The sequence below is a fragment of the Pristis pectinata genome, chromosome 19, assembly GCF_009764475.1.
Source record: "Pristis pectinata isolate sPriPec2 chromosome 19, sPriPec2.1.pri, whole genome shotgun sequence".
In the NCBI taxonomy this organism is placed as follows: domain Eukaryota; kingdom Metazoa; phylum Chordata; class Chondrichthyes; order Rhinopristiformes; family Pristidae; genus Pristis; species Pristis pectinata.
In genome coordinates this window covers 29,349,592-29,375,236 of record NC_067423.1, presented here as the reverse complement: position 1 = coordinate 29,375,236, position 25,645 = coordinate 29,349,592, and the positions used below count along the sequence as shown (strand labels likewise).

The 25,645-nt window shown below is 37.9% G+C and overlaps 1 protein-coding gene across 2 annotated transcripts; it reads right to left on the bottom strand.

Annotated features, from left to right (window-relative positions):
- Window positions 1-2,505: 2,505 nt before the first annotated feature.
- On the bottom strand, window positions 2,506-23,713 carry LOC127580596 (inhibitor of nuclear factor kappa-B kinase-interacting protein-like). 2 transcript variants are annotated; one of them, XM_052034187.1, is made up of 3 exons: window positions 23,225-23,713; window positions 19,754-19,871; window positions 2,506-4,302 (listed from the first exon to the last, which is right to left on the bottom strand). In XM_052034187.1, exons 1-3 carry the CDS (start codon window positions 23,446-23,448, stop codon window positions 3,544-3,546), a joined length of 1,101 nt encoding a protein of 366 aa, XP_051890147.1. In that variant the 5' UTR covers window positions 23,449-23,713; the 3' UTR covers window positions 2,506-3,543. The 2 variants fall into 2 exon arrangements, with proteins under 2 accessions (XP_051890147.1, XP_051890148.1); XM_052034188.1 differs by lacking the exon at window positions 2,506-4,302 and adding an exon at window positions 13,445-15,230.
- Between the last annotated feature and the right edge of the window lie 1,932 nt (window positions 23,714-25,645).

Genomic DNA, 25,645 nt, shown 5'->3' with positions numbered 1-25,645 from the left:
AATCAAATTAATAATTAACCATTCTGCATTCTATTTAGAAAATAGGATCATTCAATTGTTTGTAAAATTCATGATACAGATTTGACATTAGTTCCCAATTAGTCAAGGGGTGAATTGTTCTATTTCATAGAAAATATTCAAGATGGTTTCTGGAACAATACATAAATAAACAATTCACTTCAAATAGGAAACAGCTATTTTTGATCTGGTGGTCTAACGGTAAATGTTTTTCTGGGTAAGACTATTTAAGATAATACAGTTTCATATTCACTTTAAGAATAATAACAGATCATAAACTACTTCCCTGGGGGAATGGGCAAAGGCAGATTAGGAAATTAAGATTAGTGGACATTTAAAGGAAATAATTCATAATTTCAAATATACATTGACTGAAGGGATAAAAAGATCACAATAAAATTAGTCCAACTGTGAACCATTTAAGGACATTATTCGTTTCAAAGGAAAGGCTTACAATGTTACCAAAAAGTCATGTGGTCATAGATTGGGAGACTTTGAAAAATTAAGAGATGAAATTGTGTTAAATGGGAGGAACAAAATGAGAGCAAGAACAGGTTGTAAGTGCTTCTACAAACATAAAAAGGAATCAGATAAAGAAAACAAGCCCCTTCCAGGTAAACACAGGAAAAATTAAAAACAAGAAATAAGGAGATAGCAGAAACAATAAACAATTAAAATATATTTGACTTCACAGGAGTTACAAAAGAATGAAGCCAAGTGATTTAAAGTAATTATTATTGGGAAAGAAACATAGTGGAGAAATGGAGTTATAGCTGAAAGCCATTAAAGCCTGCCAGAGCTGACTGCTTCGATGTTTTGGTTTATTAAGCCTTGGGAATTCCCCAGATCCAAGAAATATCCCTTGACATTACAGGTACCAAAGGCTTTTCAATAGGGAAAAAAAAAACAATTGGTTAGTTAGCTTGACATCAGTAGCAGGGAAAATGCCAGAATCTATTAACAGAGCACTTAGGAAACCACATTATGGTGCGGCAGAATCAGCATGGATTTATTATAGAACCGTAGTGTCATGCAGCACAGAAACAGGTCCCAGTCCACCACGCCTGCACTGACCCTCAACCATCCAGTTGCATTAATCCTACAACAGTTCTATTTTATTCTCCACATTTTACATATCAATTGGAATGCTTTGAGGGTGCTAATATGGGAAATCAATGGATGTGATATATTTGGTGATGTATTTAAGAAGATATTCAATAAACTGTCACACAAGATTAGGGCCCATTGAATTGAAACTAATATACTTGCATCGGCTGATGATTGCTCAAGCACCAGAACATCGAAATTAGAAATAGTTATTTTCAAGGTAACATGTTGAGAATAGTAATGTGTCACATTGGACAGGGATCAAGTATCTTCCATTTATAATCTGTATCAATGACAAAGATGAGAGAGTCAAAAATATTTGCTGGATTGTGCCTGTCTAACCTGTCATCAGCACTCAGCTACCGCACTAAACCCCAAACTAGATTTGCCTGCTGCAGCATTTGTTCAATGGGCCACGCTGGAAGTGGAGCGAGTGGCAACCAGGCCTCAGGCGGTGGAACATGTGGCCCTACCATAACTCTCCCGTCATCCTTTGACAGCTTACTGGCTTCAAAATCATTTCCACTGTTTTAAAATGTAGCTAATATTCAAAGTCTAAATGGATTTAAGCAAGTCAAAAAATTCAAGTTCTTAAAAAACATTGAGGTAAAGGCACATTACACTAATGTTAATTAAAAATGCAAATGTTGAGAAATAAAGAAACAAAAACAAAACTTAGCACCTTTTTCATGAAGATCAGTGGCTTCATTCAAACAGCATAAAGGTGAGGGGCTAGATACTATGTCCTCAGTGGCAGGTTGAGGGGGCTATAGTCAGGTGCTCTGACATCTGACCTCTCATGAGCTGCCCAAAGGCAAGAAATTGGCAGTGGAATGTCTTTGGAAGAAGTGTGGAATTGACAATTTGGTTGAAGGAGGTGAAAAGCAGAATGACTTCTAAAAGACGAGGGAGTAGTAAATATGGGTACTGCACTTGTGCAAAAATCACTGAATGATAAGCAGCAGCTCCAGCAAGCAATTATGAAAGCAATGGTGCATTAGGTTTTATTGTGAGAGGGCTGGAGTATTATGGCAGAGAAACCTTGCTATGTTTATACAAAACTTTTGCCAAGGCTAAACCTGCAGTACTGGATCCATTTTTGATCTCCTTCTGCCCACAAGACAAAAATATGAAAGGTTCACTAGAAAGGGCTGCTGATGATGAGGGTTTGGAGAACATGCTTATGGTCAATGGTGTTTAGAAGAATGAAAAGTATTACATCTGAAGAAACATCATCAACTTTCACTTAGAGAGTATTTTTTAGGTCGAAAAATATCCCAAGGCACTTTACAGCAATTTTAGCAAATATACATTAACTATCCCTAAAAGAAAATATCAGAAATACAATGACTACAATATTAGGTAGTTATTTTTTTTTAATTACATTAAATCACATGCATTAAAAAGATACTTTTTCAGGATTAAGTACTTAAACGTTAGATTGAATATAGCAATTTTAGGTGCTACACATAAACAAGTATATACTAGATGACATTATTGTATTTATCTTTTTAAACCATTGTAAGGGCAATCCCCGTGCCACCATTTGTCAAAGAACACAAGGCAGTACAGATCAATATTAACCAGGAGTGTGCAATAGGGCATGCGTCTGTTTTTTATATTTACAGTTCTTCTCCTGCTGAGATCCTGCACTTAGCCATATCATGCTGAAGAAATAAAATAATTTTGGGCATTTTGCCACCACAGCAAGTTGAAGACTGTATGAACAACCATGCTTGCATACATCCTATTGAATTAAATGATGAAGGACGGTAAAAATCCAACTACTGTAAAAAGTTAAGGCTCAATCATCAGCAACTCTGGGTGCAGAAACTATTCTATGAAGTACCAAGCACAGAGGCATCAAACTCATCTGTCCATATTTTCTCACTGCAGTTTTAGTGGTGATGTTAACAAGCATGAAACAACTTAACACTTCCGCTAGAATAGCAGAAAGAGAAATTCAGGAATATTGAGAATTTTTTGTGCTAGCACCTCATAGTTTAGTTTTAGGGCCATGGTTTATTATGTCATTGCAGATGTGTAACTTCCAAAACAAATGTCAAAACATACCTGCTAAAATGTTTAAGTAATCACAACACGATAATAATCTAAGACAAATGAAATGATTGTATAATGTAAAACAATATATTTTAAAGAAACATAATTTATTCAGAAAAATGTATCCACATGAATACTAAATGTTTGTAGCTTTCTGAAGGAATGTCACACACTAATTGCTTTGAGATTTTCATCACTGTACGTTAACATAGTAGAAAATGAACCAAGTCATTGCCAGATATCAGCATAACATTTTTTCAGTAATAAAAGAATAACAAAAAGCTTTGACAAGAATACAAATTACTGGCAAGTTCAAGTAATTCTGTAGCTTTGCCTCCTGGTGTAAAAAATATACAATCATTGACCCATAGCAGTAACCTGACTTCGTCGATCTTTTGCTCTCTGATTTTCATTTAAATTTACAGTGCAGTTAGCTATTTCTTTTCTCAAGTTGGCAATGTCTTCATTTCTTTTCTGCAAGTCGGAAGAAATTTGACCAATCCTTCCAATGAGATCAGTCACTTGTGGCTCTAGGAGAGAGAAATCCTTTTTTAAATTGAAAACTTTAGGTTTCAGATCATTGGCAAACATGATTGCTTTAAGAAGTTTAGCTCGACTATTTTCCAAACTAAAAAGCCTGTCAGAAAGTTTATCATCTTCAGCCTTTAATTCAGTCAACTTCTTCTGCAGAAACCCGATTTTGTCTGTATTTCCAGACACCAAATTCTTCAGTTGTGTGACTCTTTCAACGCTGGTTGCAATTAAGTCCCCTATATTGTGGATGGCTGTCTTCTCCACACTTGTCACTTTGCTTTCCAATTCATGCAAAGAATCTTTCAGTAAACTAATATCTGAATCCAGACCAGATATCCGCCGAATATCAGTTCTGACACCTGAAAGTTTTGTGGTGACATCATTTGATATTTGAACTGTACTTTTTTCTATCCTTTCAATGGTATCAGAAAGAGAAGCTAATTTTTCATCCAACTCATTTCTCTTCTCAGTGATGGTGGCTGACCAAATCTTCATTTTCGTAATTTCCATCTGCAGATTTTCAACTTGATTTAGCAGTGAATGGTCTTTAAGTTTGTCCACAATTTCTTGTGCACTTTCACACTATAGATAGAGAAGCAAGCTGTTTCAGTGGTGAAAATTAAACTAAAAATTCACCAACTTCAAGTATCTTTCTTTTCTTATATAAACACTAACAATTATATGGCATCATCTCTCTCAGAAACATTCTTGTGTGTCCAAATACATTGTACTAATTATTATCTTGTCAATGCCAGCATCTGTTCTTGCCCCACAGTTCCCATATACAGTAATGAAATGAGATGAACAATTAATTGGTTTATTGCTGAGTTAATGCATGAACGTATTCAGGGAACACCTTGCTCTTCCTCAAATAATCGGTCTTTAACTTCACCTGGTGGATGGCATCTCATCTCAAGGACATTGTTGATAATCCAGCACCTCTGTTGTACTAGATTGCATACTCAGCTCTGTCTAAAGTGAAAGGGCTAACTGATTGATTGATACAACTTATGTAACTGGTTAGCAAATAATTAGATAAAATACATTTTAATCTAGTTACCTTTGTGGGGTCAGCCATATTAACTATAGAAATACCAATTCAAGCATATTTTTGAACAGTAAACAGGATTTAAAACAAACATTTGTTCAAATGTATGTAAAATATACAATGCAGTACACAAAATTAGCTTTCCACAAAATTCTAAACAAACCATTCTGTATTCTTATCTGTATTTAAGGTAATTTTAAGTCACAATGAAAGCCTGTTTTAGGTCATAATATCCTAGGTTACAGAATGTCAACAAACTTAACATGAAATAATTTTTTCCACTCAAGCAGATGTGTTTTCTTGGCTTTTTTAAAATTTAGGTTATAACTGGGATGGCTAATTATTTTATTTCAACACTTCAGCTTCTCTGTGATTCCAAGTTACTTGTGTGGTCTCCACAACCATGTACCTGTTGGCAGTTGGTAATGAGGATGAATGGCTAAGGCAGGAATAAAGTGTGTGTGTGTGTGTGTGTGTGTGTGTGTGTGTGTGTGTGTGTGTGTGTGTGTGTGTGTGTGTGTGTGTGTGTGTGTGTGTGTGTGTGTGTGTGTGTGTGTGTGTGTGTGTGAATGAGGATGGAGCATAACTACTGCCATCGTGGACCGTGGATTTTGAAGGCAAAAAGTGAGAAAGCGAGAGAAAGGATTACCAACATGAAGAGCACAAACAGAAATGATGTGCGAGTGGATGTTGAACAATACTAAAATGTACAGGGATTGAGCTGAGACAGCAAAGTCTAGCAGTTCGGAAAGAGGTAAAAGGATTACATACCCAGCTCTGTCTAAGACAATAGATAGAATATACCCTAAGAAATACACAATATAGATAGAATAGACAATAAAACAATGATAGAAGCTGCCACATATTCAACTTATATACTGTAAATAGTACACAGGTAGCAAATAATTAGATAACAAAATATGTTGAATCATGTTTAATTATTCTTCATCCTTTAAGCTAAAAAATTATAATTTAGAGAGCTTGGAAAGGAGGGGGAAGACCACCCTGTTTTTGTTTCATTTTGACAACTGCATAAACAATTCTATCATTATTTAGACATGGAAAAATCCAATACACCCCTGCAATGTTCCACTGGAAACTGGGAAAATCAACATAGCTTTTGACAGCATTTTTCATTACACAATACCAGAATTTTCACCTTAAATTGGGAGAAACATATCTCTTTGTGAAACTGCAGGTCATTAGCCAAGCAGTCTAGGATTTCTAGACTGGTGTATTTGCTTCTCTTATTTCCTTAGAACATGGGATGCCTTGCAGCCCATCGATTCCATGATGGCTGTCATAGCAATCCCATTAATCCCATTCCCTCACTTATTTTTCCATAACCTAGTCTCTGTCATGGACCTATCAACTCTCCACTGATGCAACCCACCTACACTGGAGGTAATTTACAATGGCCAATTAATCTACCAACCAACATATCTTTGGAATGTGGGAGGAAACTGGAGTACCAGCAGGAAACCACAGTCACAGGAGGGATGTGTAAACGTCACACAGGCAGCACTGGAGACGAGGATGGTCGATGGAGCTGTGAGAGAGCAGTACTACCCGTTGCACCACACTGCTGGCCTCTCTGGGCTTAAAGAGAGAACATTTCAACTTGCAAAAGCAGTGTACTATAAAATAAATTGTATGTTAACAGACTCAATAGCAGTCCTTGCATTACTTGGGGTGAGCAAAGCCCAAAGAAGGAAAATCACCAGCCTTCCCTCCTTGGACTCTGTCTTTACCTCTCGTTGTCTTGGTAAAGCAGCCAGCATAATCGAAGACCCCACCCACCCAGGACATTCTCTCTTCTCTCCTCTTCCATCGGGTAGAAGATACAGGAGCCTGAAGGCACGTACCACCAGACTTAAGGACAGCTTCTACCCCACTGTGATTAGACTATTGAACAGTTCCCTTATACAATGAGATGGACTATGACCTCACGATCTACCTTGTTGTGACCTTGCACCTTATTGCACTGCACTTTCTCTGTAGCTGTGACACTTCACTCTGTACTGTTATTGTTTTTACCTGTACTACCTCAATGCACTCTGTACTAACTCAATGTAACTGCACTGTGTAATGAATTGACCTGTACGATCGGTTTGCAAGACAAGTTTTTCACTGTACCTCAGTACAAGTGACAATAATAAACCAATACCAATAAAAAGGGCATCAATTCTAGACATACCAACAATGTGATTCAGGAGGGAGCTACTTTGCATTCCTCATATACACACATACTCTGCAAAACAGAGATTTTATGTGCCTGCTCATGTTTAATAGTTCTCCCAGATTTAGAAGAATTTACCATGAACTATTCAATAAATGTGAATACAGAACCAAAAACACCGAATAGCAGAAAACAAACTGTTATTTTTCAAAAAGCGATATACATATTGTGCCAAAATATTGTGCCACATTTCAATCAAGTAGATACGCATGAAATAATAACTTTATTATTAACATGTCTGAGAGAAGTATGAAACAAATAGATGATAATTCAATATATACAAAGCCCTTATAGCTCTCCTCTACTTAGCTATCAAATGGAGGGGTAATCTTTGATTTCTCAAACATCAGGATCCCAACAACGAAAGTTGCCTTAAAGGGAGTTAAGCCATAAGAGTTTACCTTTAATGTTTTCATTGCAATTACTGTCACTTAATTTCCTGCTACTGCATCAATACAAAATATTTAGCATTGTACAAATGGAACTAATTAACAATAAATGTTATCTAACCAGCCAGGGGAGATAAGGACTAACAGCCTAAAAATTACAGGTTCAGATTTCACCATGGACACTAGAGAACTTGAATTCAATTTAGCTAAAATGCTGGTATCAGATAAATTAATTACAAAAGCTGTTAAATTGTTACAAAACCCAACAAGTTCACGGATGACCCCTAGAGCTGAAAATCACCTATTTTATCCAGTCCAAGCTATATGTGGCTCCAGTCCTATACTAATATACTTGGCATTTAACTGCATTTGAAGTGGCCCAACAAGATATATGGAGCTCTGTAGGGTTGGGTAATAAATGTTGGCTGATGATCAACCCCTGTGAATGAATGGAGAAAAAAACAAACATACATCTCAAAAGTAATCTTGAAACAATAATTTGTGTGCAAAATATAAATGCATGTTGACAGCAACTGTATAAAAACTAACAAGTTAACCTATCAAGTAAAACCCTACATTAAAAATTAAAAAGTAATTAAAACTGGACAGCATTTAAACAAGACCATATAAAGTGGAGAAAAAGCAAAATCATTACTCAAGTGCAAGTACACAAGAAAATTCAGAAGTAGCTTTCATACTCCAATGTTATTTTACATTGCAGGAGATTAACAACCACATGTTCATATTAATCCAATATCAGAATCATGGTCCTTTTGTTTTGCTGGTTATGTTACATGTAAGCAACAGGTCTTTTGGTTTGTTGCACATGGTGCTTTAGCTTATTTCTAGTTTTTTATTTCAGAAACAGGGATTGCCACACAAATCAGTACATAATTAATGTGCTTATAATATGGCTCACCATTCACCTTCTTCCTTTTGACTGTAAGTTCAAGCCCCACTCCAGACACTTGAACATAAAACAGACAAAAACATGCCAGACTCTGAAAGCTGTTCAACTGAAAGGATGTCACAAATAAAAACAGTAAATGTTGGTAAAATTCGGTGGGTCAGGCAGCATCTGTGGAAAGTAAGATAATTTTCTCAAAGATCCTTCCTCAGAAATGGGAGAGACTACCAGTTCCACAAATTTATGCAAACTCTCCAGCCTGAAAATCTGCTGCCAAGCGGAAGACTTTCAAACTTGCTACACTGGAGCTCAAAATGATTTTTTGTTACTTTAAGAAATCGTTTTCATTCCTGGAGACCTATTAGAGAGCAGATTGAACTCAAAAAAATTACGTTCCAAACCTGATATCTTCTAATACTCCATGATAATACTCATTTACATTTTATTCAATATTACACATCGTTTATGTACATTTGGATCACTGTTTTAGTTTGCTGTATCTGTGGTATTTGTTGATTATTTTCACTGTCAAAGGTGATTGGGACAGTGCAGCAAGAGATCTAGCTGAAGCCAACTATTGCTCCATAATTAACAACATAGCTGTTAATATTTGAGTCCTAGCACTGTGTAGGAACTGAAAATGAGAACCTACTGCTTTCAAATCTGAATCACTTTAGTCACTAATGGAACTATAATCTCGTCATTAAATGAGAAAGTGGGTCTAAAATCCCCAGCACCTCATGTACAATGTTGCTTGTAATAATGTCATAAAAACAGTTATCATGAACATAAGGGACTGTCAGGAAGCTGCATCAGCAGATGATAATTTATCTTTTTGTCCTTTTAGTCAACAGAAATGATCAATTACTCTGCTGTGAAAAGTAAATTTACATGAATTTACAACATTAACATTACTGTCACTCCCACCAGAGGATATGACAGATTACACATGGTTTTTAAATTACAGAACTATATATTTCACAGCACTTTCCAAGCACAAATTAAATCCCAAATCAAGGAATAACATAGAACTCACATACACCAATTCAAATTCCAGATCATTTTCCTTAGTAGGGCAAACAAAAAAACAATAAAATTGAAAGATTTTCTACATTAGATTCTATTTCATGTTATTTCATTATCAGATGTGGATCTCACCTCTGAATCAGATGAACGTTGGAAGCCACGCTGGCCCTCCATTGTGACGAGAGAGTGTCACTTTGTTTGAGATAACACGCTTGGGATGAGTCATGAAACCAAACCCCTGCCAGCTTTCTCCAGTGAAAGAAAAATATCATGGCATTATTTCAAGGAGGAGCTTTTCTTTGTGAGCTCTGGTCAATAATAATCCCTCAGCTAAAATTGGCCATTATCACACTAATGTCTGTGGGATATTGCAGTGGAAAACTGAATGCTGCATACAACAGAGATTAGGTTTCCATCGTAGTTCATTCAGAATCATTTAATTTCTCCACTTTTCACCCATCAACTACTGTCTCCTGACTCCCCCCCCACCCCGAACTGGTTCCATCTGTCCATCATTTCCCTTCTCACATTGTTCCACTAATTGCCTGCCAGTCCCTGCCTCACCCCTTCCTCTCACCTCTTTATACTGGCTGTCTCCCCTCTACACTCTCAGTCCTAATGTTGGGTTTCCAGCTGTTTGTTTTTTGCTCCAAATTCTAGCATCTGCATTCTCTCATGCATCTCCATCTCAAGGCAAGTCTTTTTTTTTAAATGTATTTGTAGGTTTCTTTTCACAATCAAATTAATACTGCTTTCCTCAGAATGCTTACAAAGGCACTACATGTAATTTTCCGACCGTACTTAGATGAAAAAATATGTGGTTGGCTAGACAACTCAACATCAGTACTGAATTGGACAATTGCCTCTGACTTATTTAGCTTATAAGGTAAGATTTTCAAATGAAAATATAATTTATTCTTGGAGCTCCAAAGAATGTACCTTGTGATATCATAAATACAGAAATACCAAGATTTTATTTGTCACGCACTCATGTGTACATTGACTGATATTTAGCTAAAGGACTGCCTGAATGGCAAATAGGCATCAAATCCAATATATCTTCTGTTTAAATTCAGTAAATGCATTTTAATAGAAAATTATTCATTCTTATACCCGTGTTGTGCATTAACATATCAATGCACACGATCGATTCTGAAGTTATCCAGAAATATCCACTGACTCAACTATAACTTTCCAGTCATATTTTTAAACTATCATGTTTTCTATAATATTTTGTTTCTCAATATAGACAAAGGGTTTAGCAAATCTAGAAGCAATTTCAGTCTCTTTCTTAGTCGAGGACTGCAATTCATGCTAGAGTTATTTACTCCAAACTGGCTCTCCATTGTAACTCTTTTGATTGTTGATGCTCAAGTTATTAGCCTCCAGTTTGTAGTTTAATTAGGAACTGCTTACAACTAATACTCTGTAGTAATAATTCTGTAGGATTTTGAAAAGCTTGTGCAATATTATGGAGCAAGTCCTATAATGAACTAATAATAATCCTATTGTCAAGCCACAGTGGAAATTTAGGGTCAGGATCTGCAGCTTTACATTTAACTTACAAGCACTGAAATCCATTGCACATCTGCCAGGACATATTTTTCACCTGTCCTGCATTCTGGAACCAGGCTTTGCTCTGGTTCAGTTCCTGATCAATTGAACCACCATGCTGATTGTATCGATAGTCCTATGTGAAGGTGACCAACCAGTTAAAAATGCTAAAATAAAGACTGAATATTATTTCTAGAGTCCCAATGACGAAAACAGGTTGTGCTTAACAGTTTGCAAACATAAACAATTACACTTTATCTTGGATTTCATTTAGCAAGCTCGCATGTGCAATTTTATTATAATAAATATACCAGTTTTCTTAGAAACTAAAAAGATTAAGGACATTTGCTATTCTACAATGCCTTTTGGATAGAGGCACTATAGACCAGATTCTTTAATATCAAATTTATAACATAGTTACAGACAATGCTTTTGAAGGGTCATACAGTGCAGTGGCAAAAGATGTCATCAAAGAATGTTTAAAAGCATGTCATTGAGGATGATACTCTCTAAAACAGACAATATTATCTATAGACTACGTTGTCCATTCTGAGTAAATAATTATAGCAGCATGAGCCAAAATTAATAGGCATATAAATATTCCTCAAGAGCACAATATGAATGGACCTGTATTTTGACAACTAACATGAGCTGGAAGTACTCAGCAGGTCAGGCCACATCTGTGGAAAGAGAAACAGAATTAATATTTCAGGTCAAACACCCTTCATCAGAATTCCAGTCTCTGCAGTTTTTCGATTTTCACTGACTTGGATTCAAGTTTTATTGCTAAATAAACCAAGTAATTTGTACCATTATAAATAATTGTTACAAAAGCTGTACAATAATAAAGTGTTCATACTGCCTATTTTCCCAGATCAGCATTTTTTAAAACAAAAATTCACTGGGTGGAATTAGCTCACGGCAATGACTTGACTTTGTGGTTATTTAGAAGACGTCGCACAGAGGCATTAAGAATGTCACGGTACTATTGTGATGCCAGTATAATAGCAATGGAGGGCAGAAACACAGCAGGTAACTCTATTCTGAATCTGTAATGTCCCCAGACAATAAAGAAAGTTTTCTATGTGTTTTCTCCAACATGTATTCAATTAAAAAGAGCATTGTGTTTCATTGTTGAACTAATTGTTCTTTTATAATATTGAGCATGCAAGGAAATTAGTACATAAAAACTTTTGAGAAAGAAAGATTGGATAGAAATAACAAAACCAGAGTGCAAAATAATGATTAAATGCAGGTATTACATGCTTTGTATTTTTGGTTCATTTCCAATGTTTATGAGATCTGACATTAAGATTACTAAATTGTTCCCTTCCTTTAAAAGGACAATAAAAACAAATTATTCATTTTTAATTCAAAGCTAGATAAATGTGAGGGACACAAAATTATTGATCCATGATCCTTTTCAAATCTGGAAAGAAATTTAATATTTTTCAGTGCAAAAATCATAGCCACTTACCCAAGAGCTAAGTTCATTTTATTCAATATAAACAGAAATAGCAGGGTACAGTCAGCAAGTTAGGCAGTACGAAGCGAAAGAGGTGGAAGGCTTACCATCTCAGGTCAATGACTAAACCCCTTGTGTTTAAAGTATTTATATTTCAGATATCCAGAATCTGCAATTTTCTTTCTTATTCAATTACAGGGTAAATATTATTCCAAATATCATTATTCTAATAAAACCTGTTTAACACCTTCCACCTGAAAGTGAAGTTAATCTGTGAGGGATTGTATGAAATTTGAGGTTTTATTCTGTTTTACCAAAATTGGAAATTTTCAATCAAATTTAGATGAAAAATCTATTAAGTTCAATCTCATCCCTGATAGATCTCTGCTTTTCAATTTCACTGAAGGCATGTTTGCAGTTCCAAATATTCAGAAACAAAATACTATTGATGCTGGAAATCTTAAATAAAACCAGAAAATGCTGGAATTAATCAACAATTCAAGCATCTGCAGGGAAAGAAAAGTACTAACACTTCAAATCAATGATCTTTTATTAGAACTGAGAACTGATGGACAAAGTTTCAAGACGCAGAGGAAGTGGGAGGGGAGCAGAGAGCAAAAAGAGTAGGTCTGATAAGGCAGAAAGGATTGAATGATAAAAGAAGTGATAGTGGAAGATAAAAGAACATGGTATAAGGGAACAAAAAGTAATCTGGAAGAGGTGAAAATGCAGAATAATTATCTGAAGTTACCGGAGAAAAGTGCGGCAATTGCCGTAATTCTAAAACAATGATTCCTGAATTGCTAATTATCTGAAATTGTTGGAATCAATATTGAGCTCCAGAATGCTGAAAAGCACATGGTTGGAAGAAGAGGACTATTCCTTGACTTTACATTGAACTTTGTTGGAAGAGGATAGGAGGCTGGTAACAAGTCAGAATAAGAGCAGGATGGAGATTTAAAGTTTACTGATCAGATTCCTGCACTTGTAGCACTTGTGACCCCGCTCATCACCTTCCAAACACTCTCCACCTACAGGCTCCCCTTCCCCCAGCTGGTTTTATCTGTCTTCCTCCCCCCCCCCCCTTTTTCTCCTTGTCTGCTTCCATCTGTCACTCACCTGCCTCTGTCTCCCAACTCCACCTCTTCCCTCCCCCATCAGGCTTTATCTGCCCATCATCTTTCACCCCTTCTTGGTCCACCTTTCACCTACTAGCCCCTGTCTCACACCTCCCCCTCTCCTCTTTACACTGTCCACCTTCCCTCTCCACCCTCAGACCTGATGCAGGGTCTTGACCTGAAATGTCAATAATTTCTTTCCCACCACAGACGCTGCTCAATCTTCTGAGGGAATGTGCTGTGGGAAGGGCTGCAATTTCAAATGAGTTACTAGTTAAAAAGGCACATAACTTTCAACTGGAACAATAGATATTATCATTGAAATATTATCACTGATGCAGAATCATAATTTATTCTTTTCATTTTGTGTGTGAAAACAATTTTTTTTAAATTACCTGTGAAATATCACTTGTGCCCAAACATCTAACCCTTGAACTCTAGAAATTAATTGCAACCACTTTGATCTACTTGGCCTGAAGTGCAGCACATAGATGTATTAATCATATCAGTTCTGAATCACTGCAGCCATCCATCCATAATTACACACAGCATCCCTGTCACATTCTTTCTCAAATAAAAACAAACTTTTCTGGAAATACTCAGAAGGTTAGGCAGCATCTGTGGAGAGTGAAACAGAGTCAATTATTCATGTCCATGACCTTCATCTGAAGATTTTCTCACTCAATATGCCAAAACAAGACAAAATCTTAATGACCACATGATCTTTAATCAGTGGTTCAAAGATAGTAAACACCAATACTGTCGCGTGTTGATTATATGCAAAAGCTGGGTGCAATCTTCTTGGTACTAAAACCAAACATGAAATATAATGTTGTTCATCTTGCTCAAGATGAAAGTGTCTTGTCCTTTCAGTTGCCAGCAGATGAAGTCCATTTACCAGCACTGGCAAAGTTGATTAAGTTTGCATTAATGGAATTTTGCTTTCCCCACTCAAAGTGCAACATTAACTTTAACTGTGCAAGGCTTCTTCCCAATTCTCTTCTTTCTCACATCACTTATATTCCATTACAGTAACTTTCACAACATTATTCAGTTTTAAAGGGCAGAGTCAGACTGCAATACTTCCAGTTCTTTTTTTATATCTAGTATCTCAGTTATGACTTTTAGCATATTGTCTTCCAAATTAAACAGCTGAACTGTCATGTCATCCATTTTCTTTTCTGTGGTTAGTAGGTCTCTGGACACCTTGAGGACAGAGTGGACACCATCATCAATGATTGGAAGTGCTTCTTGGCATTCCTTAAACTTTGGTTCGAACTCAGTCAGTTTTTCCACTAACTCTATATCCTTTGACATCAGATTGCTTTGTTGTTCAGCTAGTCCCTCGATACTCTTTGTATTCCAGTTTGCTTGTTTTTCAAGGCCACCTAAATCTTCTTCCTCTTGCCGTTTGATTGCTCTTGTATTTCCCAAAGTACTAACTTCTAATTCTTCCACCTTTACACTGAGTTCCTTCATGCCTTGTTCAACTGTATTAATTTCCAATTTAATTTTATTGTGCATTGTCTTTGACTCTGACTTCAAGTTTGCAATCTCACTGTTTATTTCACTTAAGCTTCGTTTCCATGTATCTGAAATATTTTGGAAGTTTTCGTTGACTTTCTGCATTTTTCTTGCTATTGTCTGTTCTTTATTTTGTAAGCTATTCATACTGCTACGCAGCTCTGACATCTCCTGTTCAAAGAAGGTCATGACCGAACTAGATGACAGGGCTTTCTGCAGGACTTCTTCTGATAATTCCAGCTGCATCCATAACACAAAACAAGTGCAAATCTACTTAATTATCCATAAAAGTTTGGCCAGCATCATACTCAAATAATTAGTAAGCGCACTTATAACCAATCTCCATGGCACTATTTTTAAAAAATATTTTTTAAGAAGTGGAATGCATGACCTCATCTTAAGGAATTCATTGAGGCTCACTTCTTAGCACAGAATTTTAAGAGTGCATCAGAAGTTGGAGGTGCAGGGTTGTCTTATCTCCATACTTCAGGTGAACTATAGTCACCCTGTTGGAATTTACCAGTCTTCTGAGGTCTATCATGGGTGAGCTGCCTCTCCAGCAGCAACCCTCAGGTAGATTCTGGGAGGAAAACAGGATGGGGGCAAATGCTGGCCAAGAGCAACTCAGTCACGTGCAAGTAGGTAAGGGAACAGTTCTTAAGCTTTTTGTAGCAGCTTCAAGCTTTAGTATACCCTACACCATCAGAGCAATATAAAAAATTAAATAAAGATAGCATATGACTTATTGCACGTATCACTGAACTAATTCCCCAGTAGGATATAAAAGGTAAAAGCACAAGCTTCTATGTCTTAGAATATTTACTCACAAAAGGCTTCAATTTATTTAAAATAATTCCATTAGGGATACACGATCAATAATTGTGCATACCAAATCAGAATGAGCACATTTTAGTAATGTGTTGAAAATGTATTTAAAAGGGAAGACCGTCAGTAGCGGGAGTAGGCCTTGCAGCCCCTTGAACCTGCCCTGCTGTTCAACAAGATCATGACCATTTTCCTGCCCTATCCCTATAACCCTTGATTCCTTTCAATCTGGAAATCTATCAATCTGTTTTGAAGGCTATCAATAACTGAAGCTTCTAAAGATTCACCACCTTTAACTGGAGAAATTTCTCTTCATTTCAGCCCCAAATGGCCTCCCCCTTATTTTGAGACTGTGACCCCAAGTTTTAGCCCCTCAGCAGGGCCAACACCCTCCTGACAAATCCTCTAAGGAGGAGGTCACTTCTCATTCTTGTACATTCAACAGAACAGAGGCCTCGTCTTCTAAATCTCCCTTCATATGATAGACCTGCCATCCCAGGAGCCTGCTGATTCTTCACTCGAAAGCAAGTCTTTTTTTAAAAAAAAGGTAGAGTCCAAAATTCTACATAATTCTTCATGAGTGGTTTCACTAAAGGCCCTAGATAATTATAGTAAGTCATCTTTACTCTGATAATCAAATCCTCTAGCACCATACCATTTTGCCTTGTTAATTGCCTGCTGTATCTGTATGTTAGTCTTCAGTGTACAAGGATACCCAGGTCCCTTTGAATATCCACTTTCCAAATCTCTTACCAAAGTGAAATCAGATCATATTTCCAAGTTGTTACCTACTCATTTGAGATGTCACTATAGAATTTTCAAAGCAGTGATCTATTGTATAAAAGACGGCAATGCTCACAAAATCAGTGTAAATGTTCAATAAAAAGTAATCCAGGGGAAAGTTATATAGAGTTCTGTTGTCTACAGAAGGTTTCTGACCTATCATTTAGAAAAAAAAACTATTCATTTACAGTTATGCATGAACAAATATTGCACATTTTATTTATTTGATCACTGGTGAGGCGAAAATTTATTGTCCATCCATTACTGCCCTCAAGCTGAAAAGAGAACAGCTTAGAGTCAACAACACAGGTTGGTCTGGTGTTACATGTAGGCCAGACCAAATAGATATCAAATTTCCATCCCTGAACGACATGAGTGAACTAAATGGGTTTACTGACCACAAACTCTGGAATTTTACGATTATTGAAACTAGCCTTGATTTTTAAATTAAATTCTTAAGGTTCCATGGTCAGATTTTAATGTGAGCTACTGGAAAGAGGACTTTAGGCTATTCCCTTCTGGTCAAAAATATAGGAAGAAAATCCAGGCTTGTTGCATAAGAATAACCAGCATGTTTGTTTTATGGAAATGAAAGTAAACAAAACTGAACAGCTTTTTTTTGTTATTTACAGGTTAAAATCAGAATATAAAATATTGAGTATATTGTGGAGTATCCAGCAAACTTCAAAACTACAGTTGAAAAACTGCAGACAGAAAAATTTGTATAAAACTATAAAGAACAAAGCAAGCATTGTGACCCACAGAGTTGAACCTTTCCTCAAACAGTTACTATCTTTACATTATGACTATTAATAACCAAATTTATTTCAACTGAAAGACGAAGCAAAATACATTACAGGTAAATTTATTGCAATGACTCAAGTACAGCAGTAAAGATTTTTCTTCATGGGGTTGAGTGCAGCTCTTCAGATCTATATTCCAGGGAACTTCCTGAAAAGTTCCCCTATTGACTTCTGTAACTTCAGTTGAAATCCTATTACCTGTCTGCCTCGAGCAACAGATCTGGAGAATTACAGAAACTGTAAAAAATTCTCACATATCCTTATCTTTAATGAAGAAAGGTGAGATGTGTGGATTGCTAAAACTAGCTGCTGTATCAATTATCAAAGATTATTCCCGTAAGCCAGCTTTGCACAATAACTTCAAAGCATTTCATTCCACTGGTGGGTAACTTGACAGAAGTCAGTAGATCACTGAGATAGTAAAAGATTTCCTCTGATTCTTATTATTGGTAGCAAACTTGCCAACAGGTTTTTCACTTGGGTTTATTTATCTGAGCAGAAAAAATCTTCCCTGTACGTGCCTGCATCAAAGGAAGGAATTTGCTTACCTTTACCAATTACAGCACAATTTTAAACAGAAATGCAAAATTAATAATGCTGAGGCAAGTTTGGACAGATCATTTACAACTACACGGCTGGTGAAAAGACTTGCCTGTATCAGCACATTTCTGAAGTTACAGAACCTTCAGAGATTTCTGATATAAATTGCCAATTATTAAGGTAACATGAACTGATAAAATTACCCATCAGAAGTCTCTGCTCACCTCAGACTTACACAAAGGCAGATAATGTTGTGGTAATTACCTCCTTGGCAATGAGGCAGAGGAGAAATTTGTGAGTCGAACCTCTGCTGGGTTTTCATGAAATCCTAATTATAATTGAGTCAAAAAACATGCAGAACTGACATATTTGGTCATTGACACCATTTCTCCCACCAAAGATATCATGAAAGGCCCATTGAAAATCATGGATAATGACTGCAGGCACCAGAGGTTCAAACGTTTTAAAAAGTGTGCAAGAAGCTACATAGGGACTCAAAAACTGTTTGTTTAAAGGGCAAAGTTAGTGCTTAACAATGTAAATTTTAATATTAGATTCTCTATTATAATTATATTATAATATAATCTCTCTATTATAATATTCAAATACCTTTGCTTACTTTGAGATCAGGAAAATTATTTCATGATGATTTAGGAAACATATCTCGAGTTACTCATGAAGTTAAATCGGTGTTGAAGACATTAAGACTGTACATTGTACAGAGCTCAATGGAAATAAAGTCTTAACAAAACTGAGTGTTCTCTTGTACAAAACTTTCTCAGCTTTTCATGTACTAAGAAATCATAACTTCATTTGCTTTGACACTGAAGATAACTTCTTTAGACTTTGGGCAAGCTATATGCCATGCACTGTGTAATACTAAACCATGCAATAGTTTTACAAATATGATTAATCAAATTTAATATGCAGTAAATATGCCACTTCAAATTAACTTGCATGCAAATTGAATTTCATGCCATTAGAATTACTCAAGGAATGATGATTAAGGATTCAAAATGGTTGACAGATTTGTTACCCACAAAAACTCAAATCAATTCTTATAGGTTGAATATTTTAAAATATTTCTGGGATGCAGATGTGTTATAATGTAAGCTTATTCTTTCAATATTCTAATAATTACACAATAAAGTTCATTATAAAAAAATAAAGTGAGAAAACATTAGAAAATCTATTTAAAAAATTGCCTTATAATTCTTTAACATGCAATATATAGGAAGATATTATCTTATCCCTTGAGAAAATTACAATAGTGGCAAGACATCTGAACAACAAACTGTGTGCAAAGCATAATTTACTTTTCCTTTGGCAAAACCTAAATGTCTTAATTTGCAGGTTTCAGTACTGGATTCTTAAATTATTTTCCTGATGACTTCTGTGAACTTGGACAACACTAGTATGACCACATTCACTGGCCAACCCCACGTGCCCCTGAACAACAGTAGAGGATTTCATCAATATTTTAATAATTGCACAGACAGCATCAATTATCAAGTGTAGACTGTTGAATCGAAGTCATGGAGATTATCTTCCCCTAATGAAAACAAACTATAAACTTTAGTGGTAATTTTCTGATTTTAGCTCACAAATTTATCTTTATTGAATTCAATTTCAAAATTCTTCAGAACCTGTTATCATGATTTCTTGATTACCAGAACTCAGTCCATTGTAGTTCTGCACCAAAAATGGGCAACTGTATTTAATCTGAATTATAAACAATTTTACCATGATATTTACTGAACCATGCACTTTTTTTGAAAGTTTGTACTGTGCAGGTACCTTTATTACATTTACCTTTTTTGAAACTTTGCTAACTTTGTCTTCTAAGGCCTGGGCAGCTAGAGATTTTGTGTAGAGTTGCTGGTACTTCTGCTCCAGATCAGCAAAGTTTGCTGACTGCTGAAATATAACCCTGCAAAAAAAAACTTGGCATTTATGATTCTGCATATGTAACTTCTAGATAATATAGCATAAGCACGCAGAGCATCACATCTTCAAAAATTCTAAGTTTCAACTACCAGTTTCACAGCAGTGCCATTTTGAAAGAAGTGGAAACATGTAGCACCAAGTTTTAAATTTCTCTGTAACAGTTGAATATTTGCACTTTAAATGGACAAACATCTGCACTGATTTTGCTGGTTGATGCCAACAGTTCTGATCATTTACCCAGTTAAATGCCAGTCAGATTAGGACTTCCCCAATGCGTAATCCAATGTGGAAATTCCAAATTTACAGGAAGTCTCTGGAACTAAACATTTCAGTGCACTCCATGGCTTATTTCTCATATTAGTGTTCAATCCCCCAGCACAACCCACTGGGGAGCCGTTGGTGAGTATGGTGGCGAGGGAGGAGACCCTTGAATTATGTGCCAGGATCCATGATCCCAATGATTTCAATGGGGATTGTAGGGTCACAAGGAAGAAAGGCAAGGGAAAGATAAATTACTTACTTGAAATTATTTCAGTTTTGTTCAGTGTTACAAACTGGGTTACTATTGGTGAATGTCCCTTTAAGATAGAGCATAACAGTAGTGTGTGTGTGTGTGTGTGTGTGTGTGTGTGTGTGTGTGTGTGTGTGTGTTGGCATGGTTGCGACAACAGAAGATAAAGGACATAATGACGTTTTTGAGGCAGTCAGTTGGAATCAGTCTGAAGAAGAGAGAGAGAGAGAGAGAGAGAGAGACACCAGCTTGCTAGTCTCTGTTGATGGATGAGAAACAATAACTGTGCCTGTCACTACAATCCACATATGGATTTTTGGAGTAATCCGGTGGAGTCCACTTTGTCGTTTACCTGTAGAGGGAAACAGGTATTCGTGTGGACGGCTACGTCTCGGATGCTTTTCGGGGTGGCAGATACTTCAGAACAAAGCAGTGGAGTTCACTTTGTTGTTGACCTGCAGAAGGAAACAGGTATTTGTGTGGACGGCCACGATTCGAGTGCCTTTCGGGTGAGGAAGATGCAGTGGAGTGGTCACTGCTGAGTAAACACCGAGGTGTCGTTTGGGTTCCAAAGTGGAACGTTTGGATTTCGTAATTACTCTCTATTTTCTCTCTACATCTACGTTTTGTCTTCAGTCAACGGTGCTTGTTGAAGAAGCTTTTGATCACGTTTCACCTTACGGCTTGCTGAACTGAACTTTAAGAACCATTTCTGGACTTGGAGTTTGGGAATTTGCCACACACACACAATGAGTTTAGTTTTTGGGGTTAGTGTTTAAGATTTAACATTTTTACTTTTATTTTTCTTATTATCATAAGTAGTTATTAATAAAGTAGTTTTAAACACTTATACATGACTCGGAGTGTTTCTTTTGTTGCTGGTTCGTAACATCAGTCATTTTTATGTGCTTTCATCTGATTTTACTTCACTTTCAATAGCTTTAATGTTTCTAATTGTCAGAGCAATTCAGAAATATTTCAAAATCTTGACAGTTCAGACAGCCAGGAAAGATGGGGGCAGGGTTTTGCTGACTGACATGGTGTTCAGGGATCTTCTGTGCATGGAGCTTCTCAGGTTCACCACTGAAGACCCTGTTGCTGCTTGAGCCTGACTCAAGTCCAGGTTGCTTCAGACCAGTAAGATTGAGCCTCCATATCTGGATTGGAGAAGTTCAGGCATGGAGTGGCCATGTTATAGCAAGGACATGGAATCAAGATCTGACACAATGGCAGAAAAGAAAACTGCCTATTGCTCTTGCTGAACTGAAAATGTTATATTTTGGCTTGTAATGGAAAGCACCTCAAGGGTCATAGTCATACAGCACAAAGACTGGCCCTTCCTTCGACACTGATCATCAAGCATCTATTTACACTAGTCCCATCCGACAATCTGCTGGAGGAACTCAGCGGGTTGAGTAACATCAGTAACAGAGTCTTGATGCAGGTTTCGACAACATTGACAATATCTTTCTGACCCACTTAGGTCCTCCAGTAGATTGTCTGTTGCTCCAAATTCCAGCATCTGCGGTCGCTTGTGTCCACACTAATCCCATTTTATTTTCCAAAATCCTCCCAAATTCCCATTAACTCACCCAGATTCTCACCAACATACCAGATGGCCAATTCACCCACCAACCCCCATTGCTTTGTGACAAGGGAGGAAATCACGCAGTCAGAGGGAGTACGTGCAAACTCCACATAAACGGCACCGGGTCACGATTGAATCTTGGTCTCAGAAGCTGTGAGACATCGACTGTACCCAGCTGCCGCCCCAGAAGATTGCCGCAACAATATGTTGGTTACGAATGGACTTCAATATCAGTACATCTTGGACAAAGGAAAAGCTGTCAAAAGGAGTTTATCAGCAATTCAGGTTTTATTAAACTTCATATACTCTCAATTAACAGTCTATTCAATCACTCGTTGCCTTAACATTAAACAGTCACTGGAATCCAGGCATCAGACGGCAAAGTTCCTATTTTTGCTGGTGGGTTGATAATGCAACAGCAAGCGGCCAATGCCACGTCCAACGCGCTATTACAGAAACACAGGCATTAAGGACGGCTGCTCAGGTAGCAGAAGTTTGGAAAATGACTGCGGGTCCCCAACTCCTGAGACGCACGTCCTGAGACATTTTCAAAAGTCCAGCTTAAGAAACTACCCCGAATCCATGGTGTCGAACCGACGGAGAAACCAAAGTTTGTCTGTCGGTTCAACTGGAAACAAGAGCGGAGTTCGGGGAGCCCCGCAGGTCACATTCCACGCGTTGTTCCCTGATAAAACGGACGGGAAACGAAGCGACCACGTCCACAAATCCGCTCCGAGGTTTTCTGGGGTGAGCGTGGTTCGTGATCTCCCGCAACAACCCGCCCCGTCCCAGCAGCCGGTTCCCGGCGGCAGGAAAACCTCATTGTCAGGGGAGTTGCCAAAACAAAACTCCGATGTGGGCTGACATTCCGTCACTCGGCAAAATGACAGAAACAGGATCCACACGCAAAGCCCATTAAATAGGAAAACAATCGCAGCCATTTTTGCTTTTCCCTTAGAAACGCACGGGGAATTGAATATACTTCTGGATCAACATAAATCCACAGAACCCTCAACCCATTAAAACACTCGAGTGTTTGATTTTGCGCAAAACTAAACTTTCCCGTTCTTCCATCCTTTAGATCAAATGATCCCTCGAAGCTTTTGGGGGAAAACACTCATACAAATGGAGACAACGAACGAGCGCCACTTGCGCCCGTCCGTCCACTCGCCCTGCGAGCGCCACTTGCGCCCGTCCTCGCCCTGCGAGTGCTACTTGCGCCCGTCCGTCCACTCACCCTGCGAGCGCCGCGCTGGCGAACAGCGAGAGCAGACACAGGGCGCTCCTCAAGTCTTTCCTCCGGCTGCCTTCCCCGCCCGGCCCAGCCTGGGTTTCGGGCTCCGGCTTCGCCTTCTTCCCCGGCTCCTCCGACGTCTTCCCTTTCACATTCTGTTCCCTGACCGAGTCGCCCTGTTTGTTGCCCGCCGCGGCTTTCCTCCTTTGTTTCAGTTCACTCAACATGTTGTGCCGTTGCCAGTCTCGCCCGGAGCACTCGTCCCTCTCCCGGCAGCAGAAAGGCGCTCAAACTTCTCCCTGCTCCCAACTCCCGAGCCGTCAGGGGAGAGGGGTCCTCTAGCGCCGATGCCATTCCCCTGTCTAACAAAGAAGATCATTATTTTGTTTGAATTTGAAGTTCCCTTTGCGCATCTTTGAAGAATATATTGCACATAACCAGTGATAGCGCCGTGGGCGTATAAACCGTTGCACAATCAACAGGATGCCTCAACCTCCCTTGTGTCAATGGTAAGTTCCAACAGGCCGGGTAGATGGGCGAACTGTCACTCCAAACTGGACTGGCGGGGCTACAAGGAAAACAAAATAACTGCACATTTCTGAATCCGCTCTCCCTTTTCGTAGATACAAGGGCACCGTTTAGCTTACGTGCTGTAGCGAAATCAAGAGAGGGAAGAAAAGACACGAGCTAGCTTTGGCAGACAAGGTAAAAAGGAGAATCCTAAGATATTCTCTCAGTATATTAAGAGTAAAAGGGTAACTAGGAAGAGAATAGGTCTCTTTAAGGATCAATGTGGTCATCTGTGTCCTGAGGCACAGGAGATGGACCAGGTCTTAAATGAATACTTCTTGTCTGTATTTACTGTGGAGAAAGTTATGGAAGCGAGGAAATTCAGAGGAGAGAATAGTGATGTCTGGAAACATATCCACATTCCAAAAGTGGAGGTGCTGAAGGTCTTCAGGTGGATAAATCCCCGGGGCCTGACCAAGTGTATCCTCGGACATTTTGGGAACCCAGGGAAGTTGCAAAGTAATTCTTCATGCACATATGGGACCAGCTGCCAGAGGAAGTGGTAGAGGCAGCTACAATAACAACATTTACATGGATAGGAAAGGTTTAGAGGGATATGGGCCAAACGGGGAAAAATGGGACTAACTTAGATGGATATTTTTTGTCAGCATGGATGAGTTGGGCCAAAGGGCCTGTTTCTGTGCTGTATTACTCCATTACTCTAAGTCTAACCTGGACCCAGACCTGCCTAGCCAGGCTCATTGATCCCCACCCTAAGCTTCTTGATCCTGTCCCTTTGCAGTATCTCTTTCAAAGAAGTATGATTCTTCTTGGGTAAGCTTAGCAGTGAGTGTAACCAAGCTATTTAACGTTGGGTCGCATGATTGCCGATGGTGGATGAAGGAAATCAGGTATTCATCAAACTTGGAGGAACATGAAGAACTGAGGACAGTGGGACTGGAGGAGGTTACAGAGGCAGGGGAAAGCCCTCACAGAACTTGAATATGATGAGAATTTAAATTGTATCAATAGAGGTTGTAAAAGCAAAACACTTTCCATGGTACCATTCAAATAGATTGGTACTCTAAGAATGTTTAGAAGTACAATTTGTTTTCAAATTACTCATCAGGCTTGCATGTTCATTAAGAAATCAAAACATATTTTTGCAATGAGAGTTCATAAATATTTGACATTTTCACTGTGAAATTAAATATTTCACTGACTCCCCATCGTCACACTGGAGAAGGTTGCAGGGTAATGCAGACTGTGGCAGTGCACAGAATCGCTGAGAACAGCTGTGGGATTTCCAGGCAAAGAATGAGCATCCCAAAGTTACTACCAGTGACATAACAGAGTTATGACTGCAAAATCCATTGTACCTTTCATATTGTGCTGATGCTGTGCTGAGATTCAATGTCTCAAGGGGCTGCCTTGCTTCTCTCTGGGTTTCCTCATAGGTGTGGAAGAGAAGCAGACAATTGTAATGGCATGCGCATAATTTAGCATTTTGTTGAATTATGTTATTTGCTTTTCTTTGCCTCATCACTAACGGATTTCATTTGCTGTCATATTCATCTTGGCACAATTGATATGTGTGCATAATTCTACAATTTAACAGAAGCAAGTCCCTGCCTTCTGGCTTACACATCACTCATGCTTTTTCTGGATTTCCAGTTTTTAATCTTCATTACAACATTTTCAGAGCCAGTAACATGTTTTGTTGATGACAAATCCCACCTGTTCATAAGTATTAGTATTTTTTTGAAAACCACAGTCTTCTGCAAATTGACAGAAATAGGCTGTAAATGACTGGATATTATTGATAATGAATGTTTTGGGCTGAAGCATGTTTCGTGGCTTCATTAAATTTAAAATTTCTTGGAAACTCTATTTCTCATCTCATTGGCATTGTAG

What these genes read in the sequence shown, in the direction of transcription:
- LOC127580596 (XM_052034187.1), bottom strand. Translation starts at nt 23,448, where the DNA reads ATGTTGAGTGAACTGAAACAAAGGAGGAAAGCCGCGGCGGGCAACAAA. An exon ending in GCCAGCGCGGCGCTCGCAGG is followed by an intron (nt 19,872 to 23,224) that starts GTGAGTGGACGG and finishes TTTTTTTTGCAG; the next exon opens with GGTTATATTTCAGCAGTCAG. An exon ending in TTAGCAAAGTTTCAAAAAAG is followed by an intron (nt 4,303 to 19,753) that starts GTAAATGTAATA and finishes CTCTATCTATAG; the next exon opens with TGTGAAAGTGCACAAGAAAT.